General features: G+C 35.4%; 1 protein-coding gene across 1 annotated transcript; it reads right to left on the bottom strand.

Moving 5' to 3' along the window:
• Positions 1–2,341: 2,341 nt before the first annotated feature.
• On the bottom strand, positions 2,342–10,257 carry LOC109338574 (protein argonaute 1-like). Its single transcript, XM_019575846.1, has 23 exons — positions 10,080–10,257; positions 8,567–8,881; positions 8,025–8,506; positions 7,729–7,937; positions 7,485–7,634; positions 7,260–7,393; positions 7,037–7,146; positions 6,353–6,459; positions 6,138–6,276; positions 5,945–6,061; positions 5,665–5,772; positions 5,497–5,568; positions 4,829–4,951; positions 4,583–4,742; positions 4,245–4,504; positions 4,020–4,162; positions 3,828–3,890; positions 3,687–3,750; positions 3,460–3,595; positions 3,299–3,372; positions 3,117–3,211; positions 2,968–2,999; positions 2,342–2,859 (listed from the first exon to the last, which is right to left on the bottom strand). Exons 2-23 carry the CDS (start codon positions 8,871–8,873, stop codon positions 2,639–2,641), a joined length of 3,306 nt encoding a protein of 1,101 aa, XP_019431391.1. The 5' UTR covers positions 8,874–8,881; positions 10,080–10,257; the 3' UTR covers positions 2,342–2,638.
• Between the last annotated feature and the right edge of the window lie 1,016 nt (positions 10,258–11,273).

The raw sequence follows: 11,273 nt of genomic DNA, 5'->3' as shown, positions 1-11,273 counted from the left end.
CATGTTGTACATATTTGAAGTGATTCCAATTTCGTTGTATTAGAAACCAATCTCATTGTCTCTTTAACCCTTTCTGCAGTATTCCCCCACCCTTTTATCTCTAAACATGTAGACAGTAATAGAGATTATCAATTATTGAAATACCTTAATTTACTATTTACTTGGTTCCATAGGAAAACTAAAGATGAAGAAAAACCACAAACAAAAGTAAAAAAAATAATCTAAGTTACAACCAAGGAATTAAAAAAAAGTATGTAATCACATGATTATCTTCAAATATTTTTCATCATACTTCAAATAAAGAATCCAAATAATACAAAGACATTTTCAAATGAATCAGTTTAGTTGTAGCAATCAACCTTTAACATTTTTATATTACTTATTAAAATCTGATTGATTCAAGATAGAGAATGAGATACTCTTATAAACTGATAATCTCTTTCCTAATAATATTTCACAATATCCTTTTTCCTCACGTGTATCTTTATTATTACCAAAATGGAGGCATAAGCTAAAAGAGTTAGATATTGACCTTATTAGAATAATCAATTATTACTTTCTCTAACTTAGATTATTCTAGTAATTGATAATAATGGCATTGCCACCAATTAGGAAGGAAGAGACACCTACATAGTTACATGTTTAATGTAAATGTGTTGCCACATGATATATACTTATCTGGCGAGAATGACTAAACCATGTTAACCAACAATAACATTGATATATAAGTAGCATGCATGGTTTTTATGTTTTTGTAATGAAGCAAGAAGAAAGAATGTAAATAAAGAGTACTGCTCCACGTGAAGTAAGTAGTATACTTAATTTATGATAGAATATTATAATATCATTCGATCGACCACACCTAGTAAAATGAAAGCACAATTCTTGTAGTATATTATTTGTATACGTTTTAATATTTGATAAAGTATTGCCTAAAACCTAGTGAAATGAAGACTGAGTTTGAGCTTGAAGCCATTTGAGCAAAGTCTACTTTAAACCAAATAAAAGAAAAGTCTACTTTAAACCAAATAAAAGACAGTGGTTGATTCAGAGAGAGAAAGAGAGGTTTTTTGCATGTTGTTTAGATAGTATAGTATTGTATTTATATTGGATTTGATTTAGGGTGAGATTGCATAACAAAAATAGGAATTTGTAGAAAAAAATAATATATAAATTGATAGTGTAGTTTTTATATTGTGAGTGTACTATCCATTCTTATGTGATAATATCATTGATTCTTGAATAAAAATAATACACGTGATTAATAGATATTACACTAATTGTGTAAAAAAATTGACAATAATAAGTAGATATTAAACTCTTACTTATTCATAAAAAAATTGCATGCAGAAAAAGAATATGTGCTGGGGAAGAAACCAAACATAGAGTGAGTTGTGTTATCTGTTTTAAAAGAGACAGACAATGTATAAGGAACATGAACTGATATTCTATCACATCTAAGAAATAAGACAAAATGATTTCTATTTTTGGAGGACAAAAATTTAGTGAGTCTTTGAGTAACCTCACTCAACAAGAATGGGAAGAAAATTTGGTATTTTTGGATGCAAGTGCTCCTTCAATGAGGCTCGCTTAGCAAGAATAACAGTTCATGTATCCCAATTTTTACTGTCCAATCCGCTCATGGAAGAAGCACCATCTTGACATGGTCTTCCTAAACTCAAAAACACACTGCAAACCCACCACAACATTAAAAACCGTTTTCAAGGTTCAAATCCCAAAACTTTCTAATCAACTTTGAAACATAAATTCAAAGAGTTCCCAGAATACGTATTGAAAATCATTTTCTTGTCCAATTATCAATCGTCTATCATGTGATAAAAGGATATGAAGGGCACACGAGTCACGTGAATAGGATAGGTAGCAGTAGCTTAAGAAATTTGGAGGAGAAGGAAGACAAAGGTATAAAGGCTTGAAGTCATTTCAACTTGGTTGTATAATGGAAGGTAACAAGAATGTGTAAGTTTTAACCGCAGACAAAACGGAGTCGATAGTTTATGAAAGAAAATAAAAAGCAAACATGACATTTGCATATACAAGGGGATTCTGGAGTTCCAAAAAAATAACAGCAAGTATATATAAGCTGCTTTTTGCAATAGAAAGTTTTATTTCCAAGGGATTATATAAACTGTTTCTATGTGATAGTTTTATTTCCAAGAGTAAATACAGCCAATTTATATTTTAAGGAAATTCATGACATTCAGAAAATGTTCATATTTTTTAAGTTAAAATGTCAATAATTGAGAAAATAGGCACATCATGTTATCAGAGAATATATCATAGAAACAACCATTAAACAGATAAATTTGAAGGCAACGGTGCACAAAACACCTTAAGTCTCAAGGGTGCCAACAAAAAATTACATCTCTCTTTTTTGTTGAACCCAAATATCAGACATGCCACAAGAAAACCCAAATATCAGACATGCCACAAGAAAACCCAACTAAAAAAACCACAGATTCAACCATAAAAATGTCAGATCACAAGTCAAACAATAACATGTTTTCAAGAGAGAGATAGAAAGAGAGTGCAATGAAATAACACCGTTCAATATCGGAAAGATGCTTTCAAAACAACTTAAACAGAGCAGAGCCCCATAACTTGAAACACCGCTAACATCTTAGCAGTAAAACATGACCTTCTTCACATTATCCCTCAATGCAGGAAGCGGCCTCACAGCAGCATTGCCACCAGGTGCCCGAGTGCTACGGGTCGCATTGCCACCAGGTGCACGACTAGCAGCAAGTGCACCACTTGCCATTGACCCACTGTCAGAAGTCTCAGGTTCCATGTAGAACCGAGCCCGAAATGCAGCAAGATGAGCATAATAGGCAGGAGGCACTGCAAGGAAGAACACCACACGACTAGTGAGCTACATATAACATAAATGCAGATAAATCCAAACAAGTTATCATGTAATCATCTAGTTTTTAAATAAAAAAGACTCACCAATTGAAACAGAGCGTGTACACCTTGCGTAACTACGAAAAACAAAATTAGAAAATCATCAGATTCAATTAGTAATGGAAATACCAGAGGAACCCAATAGCAAACAAATAAGACAAAGTAAGGGAAACTAGCATATCACAAATACTAACGTGTAGCACAGGTTGTTGGTTAGAGTCTGTAAACCATCAGCAGAAAAATTGTTCTCGTCCCACAGAACATGGTAATGAGCAGGACGGCTTGTACCCTGTAGTATTTTCACAAACATAATCCGTTAAAATTATTATTTACTGTTTTATAAATGGCAAAAATAAATAAGGCAAAAAATATTCACCTGTATTCCAGCATGACTGCAAAGATAAAAGTCAAATTCTGTGGGATGACAGATTTTGGAGTCTACCACAGTTCCTGCAAGGTTTCCAGGTAGTTTCTAAAGCTTCAAACTTATGAAGGTAGTAAAAGTACACAAACCATAGCAAATTATAGAATGAATACCAGGTAATATATTCCCACTCCTATCCACAGAACCCCTGTCATTATGGTTGCTTGCAAAGAGCCTCGTATGATGGCGCTTCTGAACCACCACAAACGTCACAGGTGGCTGATAGTTAGCCTCAAGAGATGCACAAGCCTGAAAATGAGTAAGTTGGAAAAGCATTAGCAACATGGATCATTCATAAATGTTGTAGTAAATAAAAGCAAGCAAAACATATTCACTTCACCTTCCGAATAGCATCAAGCTCAAACAATAAAACTTGATAAAACTGACCCTCACTAACACCATCCCTGCATATAATATTTTCCCATCATCATATATAATGTACAATAAATCAACATACAAGATTAGACTCAAATAACAATACCTGTAAAATATGATACGAGTTGGCTTCTGCCCTGTTGCCCTCCGGAAAGATATGAGAAGTTCCCTGCCAAAAATAATAAAATAAGAAACTAAACTAGAAAACTGAAACTAATGCAGGTCTTGGCCCGGCAAGCAAGGGATCCAAATATGTGCATCATTGAGCTCGCTTATCATGTGTAGAGACAGAGCATACTTGATCATTCCACCAGTCATAGTCCCTCTGACTGGATCCTGCCACTGCTTAAACAGATCCTGAATGAGTTCTTGCCTGTGTGCTTGGGCACAAACAAGACCAGCATACTGGGTAATTTCAGGCCAATCTTGAGAAGCCACAACCTATTTCAACACATAATTAAAAAACATACATTAAATTTCAAGCTTGGAATGGTTGGGCCTAAATACAAGTTCAGAAACATACAGCTGCAATAGAAGGGCTAGAATCCTCTCCAGGATGTGGATGAGTCACATCAGCTCCAAAAATAATTGTAGGCCTGTCACTGACCAAGGGAATGCGTCGTGAAAGGGCATCAACAAGCACAGTATTCCTTCCTCCAACCTTGACATTAATTTTCAAAGCAACATTTGCAAGGTACTGCTTGCTCATTTTAAATACATGCTTTGATAGACAACATTGAGAAACAACCCCAAGATCTGTCTCACATATACGTTTGAGGTCACCTGCATAAAAAATCAAAAATTTTAAGAGATATATTCACCATGAAGAGGGGGATAATAGAGTAGTTGACATGTCATTACCATAAAGAGAGCCATTATTATCTGGCAAAATAACAATGAGCAGATGAAGATCCTGTCCCTGCAGTCTTCTCTTAGCATCAGAATGCCTATTTTTCAGAACTTTTTCAACTTGGTCAGGGCGAGCACTGAGTACAGGAACAACTGGTTCTGGATTGAATGACTGGTCACATTCAACAAAAAGATCAAATACCGTACCTAATGGTATGAAAAACATGTTTGAATACCGTGAATATGAAGTATACATACCATGCCAGATATTTGACACATATGGGCAAGTTCAAAACAAAAGGTCCGTGCAACATTATCTTGAATGTTCCTTGCAAAGTTTATGCAGAACCAGTGATTGACTGTTCCCCCATTGACCATTTTCTGTATAATTCATGAACAGCAAAAGACTATTTCAGATTTAATAAGCAAGTGGGAGAACAATTAACCTTCAACATAATAATCAGTGAAAATTTTAGTCAACAATATATCTTCAGTCCTCTATGAATTGTCATGTAAACGCACACAATTGTAAGTATTTATATAATGTTTACCCAAACTGTATAACTAATTAACACACTACCTCAACTAATATATTATTTCTTTAGAGAAGAGTAAAATAAAATCAGCATACCCATATGAACTCAACTTTTCAGGATAAAAGAGCCATGGCAGATAAACTAAACACTTCTCATTACTGATAAGCAATGCCAGCTAATACAGGTAAAAGAAGACAGTTGCAGTGATCACCAACCCCAATAAAAGCTTGGGTAAAATAAAATTTAAGCCAAGAATACAATGAGGAAGAATATATACTGTTACTGTTTGCAAATGAATACTCAAACAAGGGTAAATGCATAAAATTAATAATGCAATTTATTGTCTTTCTATACAATAGCCAGCACATAAACCAAACAGTACAAAATCACCTTATTCATCATATTCCATTGGCCAACTTGAGGCAAGCAATCTTTTTCTCTACCTGTATCATGATATTTGAGCTGAAGAAAACAAAAATGTTATTTATCATTTTTTACACAATTTAAGTTTACAAACCAATGAAATTATTTTAAAACAAGACAAAGGAGGAAAATTACCCGAGGTGGAGGGAGGATGCGAGCTTCAACTTGGGCGAGTTTGTCGCTAATTTTAATTCCGAACTCTTTGGCATATGGGTCCTCATGATAAGCATTGTGACGTACAGTCTGAATAGTGAAAACACAATGAATAAGTAGGCTATAAAAGGCTAGTTAAACTTACAATTGGCAATCAAGAACCCACAAACTACAAGTGATAAAACTAAATACAAAACCGTGAATAATCATGTATCAACGATGTAAAACGTCTGTAACAGGGAGCTAGGAGACATTCAGAGACCTGCATAATATCACGTTCCCTCTCAACGGGACGCTGGCATGTGACTTTGAGCAAAGCAGTAATCTGCCTCTCATTCAACCTCTTTGAGTACCTTTGACCTTCTACAATCTTGCAAACCTACACCCAGACAACCAATTAGCATAGGCACATTCACATCATAGCAGGAAAACCTTAAGCCTATGAGAACATGTACCTCCATTGGCAAATAGTTTGGTCTCTGTGTATTGCCTACTTGCAAACAAGGCCACTGGGTATTCTTTATAATAAAACCATAAGTCTCAAGGAAATACTCCACAACAGATTTCATCGTTCCCCTCTCATCCACAGGGAATCTAGAATTATTGAGAACACAAGGTCAGCACCAGAATCTCTAGGTTGCATTAAGAAAACTTAATTAATACTACTCACGTAAGCTCTCTTGTAGCTTGTGAGGTAAGACCAGAGATACGATATTTTCTTCTCATGTTTCCACGATGTGTTACTTCAACTTTTATACCCCGGAGTGCTTTTTTTATCTGTAATTCAGAAATGAAAAGATGGAGAAAACTTGTTATTTCCTTAAAAGTAGAACTGAAAATCAAAACAGCATCTCCAAGTTTCCAACTAAATAAAATGAAAGTTTATTTGATGCTGCAATGCAAATGAAAGAGAACTTGGTATATTAAGTGACAGCAAAATAAGAAAGCACAAGTGCATGCATACAATAGAGTATCAATGCTATACTGCAATATTAAAGCTCTAATTATCAGTCCACAAACATTGAAATGTATTATATACAGTAACTGTAAATAAAATTTAAACATGATGTACATGTTATCAAGAAAGGACTGAAAAGCAAAACATCATATCCAAGTTTTCAACAACATAAAATGAAGTTCATTTGATGCTGCCAAAAGCAAATCTAATATTATTTGGTATATATAGATAGTGATTGAAAAATAAGAAAAGACATTCACACAACAGAGTACCACCTTGTACTAAAGCTTTAAACCTTTAATTGATGGCCTACTAACACTGAAAAGAGTTACACACTAACCACATAAAATTAAAACATGTACTTTTTATTATGAAAGGACATCATCAAAATCAAACCTTCACACGATCAGAATCAGACAGGGGTCGCTGACAGACATCCCTGTTCAGCAGTTCAGTGACGAAGTCGACTACTGGCAATGGCTCAATAAACGCAGTGGAGGACATGTCTGCACATCCATAAATTCAAATTTATTTTAGAACAAAATGGGTTCAGAAGAACATAAATAGAGTCCATGAAAACTGAAAGAAGCATTCAAACAAACAGAATGATATCACATACCAATGTTCAGAGACAGTCCCATCTGAGTGGGGCGGATACTTTGATAAAAACCACGCCAACTTTCCAAACCCTCACCTAATGGCTGCCTTCTACCAAGATCAGGGGAATAAAATGATCTTCCAACAGGGCAGTACCTGCAACATCGCTAACCCAGTTAGCAAAAGCAAGTGTGGAAATAGAAACCACAGTGAACTAAACAGAACTTAAAAGGGATATGTCAAGAACCTTGCAGTAGGGAGTTCACGCAAGACAATGTCAAGAACTTGCAGAGCTTCCTGAGGGGCATCAGTCTGCCTCCCCTGAAGAAAGAGTCCTAAATGATGAAGGTCTGCCCTTGCAGCCATTTTAATCACAACTTTGAACTCCCTTTCTCTCCTGTGTTGAAATATAAACACAAAAGATTAACATATAAACAAGGATAAAATAAACAATTAATTTACAGTTGGTAATGAACATGAATGAGGTAAACCTCTGTGCTCCTGTTCCATCATCTTCATCAATAAGAGAGACACGAAACTCCTTTGAAACAAAAGGAAGCGGGCCAGCAGTATACAGGCTCTTGCGGCCGTCATAAGCAGGGAGCCTTTTTCCAAGATGAGAATTACGATACAGCTTCACAAGTTGTTCCATCACAGCTCGGTTCACTCCTCTTGAAGTCACTTCTGGGGTAATTGTGACCTAATCAACCAAGAGCAGCAATAAGAGTTAGCGAAATCATAAGAAGCGATGGAACCAAGAGCAGTAACCGTTTAAAGTGGAACTTACATCATATTGATGCAAATCTTTATTAGGCAGCTCGGCAAAGAAGTGATTGGCCTTGACAATACATTTATGGCCAAAGGTACCCTTTCCAGGACGAAGAGGAAACCTGATTGATGATTTGCTGGCAGGTGGAGCAACAGGAGCAGTATCAGGAACATCAACAGCTTCTGATTGAATGGACAGCTGCTCCGTGTTTGATTGAATGGGCGGCTGCTCCGTTTCTGATTGAATGGACAGCTGCTCCATTTTCTGTTCCACTGGTAATGGCTCAGGTGCTTTCGAAGAAGATGCAGCCTCAACTGGTGTAGGCTGAGGAGTCGCCCCAGTTTGGTATGGAACTGGGGTTGCTTGGTGCAGCTCGGGGTAAGGTAGCCTGGAAGAGCCACCATATGAAGATCCAGGTCCTACGCCACGGCCACTGCCCATAACACCACCACGGGCCCCACCACGGCCACCTCCACCAACATACTCACCACCACCACGTCCAACACCACTGCCACCACGTCCAACACCACTGCCACCACGTCCGCCACTACCACCATACTCACCACCACCACCATACTCACCACCACCATATCTTCCACCACGGCCTCCTTGTTGAGGTGGCCCTCCCCTTCCTCGACCTTGTTGATAGTCAGGGGGACCACCATATTGTTGTTGGGGCATACCACGACCACGCCCACCACCACCACCACGTCCTCCTTGAGGTGCATAACCTCCACGTCCACCCTGGGGTGATCCTGCCATTCCAGCTGGAGGGGCATACTGTTGAGGGGGTGGGGCACTCCTTTCAGCAGGGTGCTCAGAGCTTTCACCTCCACTGGGTCCTTCAGTTCTCCTCTTCCTCGCCATGATTAAGACTGCACACACATGATAAAACAGAACAAACATTAGTATGCATGTCATAAATAACCCCTACACAATACATTATACACTCTTTTGAACACCGTCAATGCAAATTAATCAAAAATAAAAGGAAATATATGGTGAAACCATCAAATCACTTTGAAGATAAGCTACATGTGAAACACATTTGAGATGAATACAGGCGCTACACGCGTACTAAAAAAACATTAAAAAAAACATTACTACACCACCATGTAAATGCAATTTGATCAAAAATAAAAGGGAAAACGTTGCAAGATCAACATCATATGATGCAAGAACTGTGAAAAAGGTACATGCATAAACAACACATTTTCTTAATCAAAGCATCATTCGAAGTACTAAACACAACGAAACAGGAAAAAAAATTACCACGTTTGTGATCAATGCAAAATGATCACAAATTATAAAAAAAATATGGCAAGAGCAACACAGACAATACATCCGTCTGAAAGAAAAGCTACATACTTATATAAAATCATTCAAATAATATAACAAGCAGTGCGTTTAACAAAATAATTTATAGAAATAAAAAACAGAGTGTTCAAAAGAATACTACCAGTGTTAAGAAAATATGGGTAGTAGATTTTCAGAAAGAAGAAAATACATGGAAAAGCATAAGAAAAGTTAAAAAATACCAAAAAGTAAATTAAGTTTACAATGATTTTTGAACGTACGAGAAACATAAGGCCCTTTTCTCCATATCTAAACCCTAAAATACAAAAAAAAATGCTTAACGAAAAAATATCACATGTTTATCAGAAACAGAGAATCACTACAATATTCACATACATTGCAAGAGAAATACCAAAACTCGTCAACAAAATTACAAGACGTGTAAAAATAACCAATACCACCATAACCAAAAAAAACACCAACAAAATTAAAAAAATGAAAAATAAAATAACAACTTTCAATCTGAAACCGGAAAAGTATTTCACATCACAGAACCAGCAAAAACCTTGAAAACCTAGTCACCATAAAACGACAAAAGAACACAAGAATCGGAAAAATTAGTCAAAAAAAGGAAACAGATTACAGCAAAAACCACTCACAGTGACGATTACAACAAGTACACAGTAAATAGCTCCAAAAAAATCCAAAATAAACAAAAACACAAAGCACAAAATCAAAATCAAAACCCTAGAGAAATAGAGTGATCGTTTTTTCTACCTTGAAGAAAAGTGAAAGAGGAATAATAATCAGTTGAGGTTGTTGTGAGTGAGAAATGTGAGAGTAAAAGAGAGTTACTGAAGAAGAATGAAGAGAGAGAAAGGTTTTCTTCTCTCACTAGGATTTGGGAGCAGAGAGAGGAGAGAAAATAAAATAACTGAAGGCGCAAGGGAAATGAAGCAATGTGAGAGAGTGGGAGGTTATAAAGATGGGGTTGTACTGTGAAAATGACCACTCTGCCCCAGCCCCACTCTTGGGAGCATTATCCAATGTGGCACAAGTGTTTCATTCATTTAAAAAAATATATTTAACTTAAAATTTAATAATTAAATATTTTTTACCGAATATAAACTGTAGTATATAAATTGATACACTTTTTGCAACATAATATAGTGGATTATATTTCTTTTACTTAAATGATTAATGACTATTAATGGATAGGTGTGATGATTTATTAATTAGTATTTAATATATTTAAGCCTTGTTTAGATAATAGATAATGATTAATATAAAGGGAAAATTATATAATATTTATTAAACTTTTAGTCATTTTAAATTCGCAAAATTGCCTTTTAAACCATTTTAATTTACCTTTGAATTACTATAATTATATCAATAGTCTTTGTCTAGTATTCATCATGTTATTTTAAGACAAAATGATATGGAGTCTAAAACTTCTGACTTTTATTTCCGTGTTTTAATTATGGCTTATTTTTAAATTTTTTTTTCTTCCACGTAACAATTTAACATGCTCAAGTACTACATGACTCAAGAATTATCATGGTCTCACTCATAATATCTTTTTATCTCAAAATCAAACCATTTTCTCATAAAAGGAAACCATACTCGACTAAGACTAAAACGAGTTATTGATACCCAAATGACAATTCAAATGTCTTACCTTCTAATACTTATCAACAATGTTAGTAGATTGAAATATTGGTTGTTATTTCTAACTATTGTTATCCATTCGTCGAATCCAAGTAAGAGTTTTGTGATTTTATTATTCAAACCATAATATTTTTATAAAAAGGTAAATGAGCTTAAATTTCTATAAACATAAGTAATTTGAAGAATTTTCTTTATTGTGTTGGATATAAATTTCTATCGAAATAGTTATAATAGTTTAATAGCTGGTTTTGATGATTTTAAAGTTTGTAGTGTCAATTTGTGAAGTGATCAAAAGTTTGAGGA

This window comes from Lupinus angustifolius, unplaced genomic scaffold (assembly GCF_001865875.1).
Source record: "Lupinus angustifolius cultivar Tanjil unplaced genomic scaffold, LupAngTanjil_v1.0 Scaffold_29_44, whole genome shotgun sequence".
Taxonomy (NCBI): domain Eukaryota; kingdom Viridiplantae; phylum Streptophyta; class Magnoliopsida; order Fabales; family Fabaceae; genus Lupinus; species Lupinus angustifolius.
The sequence above is the reverse complement of the archived record's forward strand: the minus strand, read 5'-3'. Positions and strand labels throughout refer to the sequence as shown.

What these genes read in the sequence shown, in the direction of transcription:
- LOC109338574 (XM_019575846.1), bottom strand. Translation starts at nt 8,873, where the DNA reads ATGGCGAGGAAGAGGAGAACTGAAGGACCCAGTGGAGGTGAAAGCTCT. An exon ending in GATGGAACAGGAGCACAGAG is followed by an intron (nt 7,635 to 7,728) that starts GTTTACCTCATT and finishes ATTTCAACACAG; the next exon opens with GAGAGAAAGGGAGTTCAAAG. An exon ending in AGCTTGATGCTATTCGGAAG is followed by an intron (nt 3,596 to 3,686) that starts GTGAAGTGAATA and finishes ACTCATTTTCAG; the next exon opens with GCTTGTGCATCTCTTGAGGC.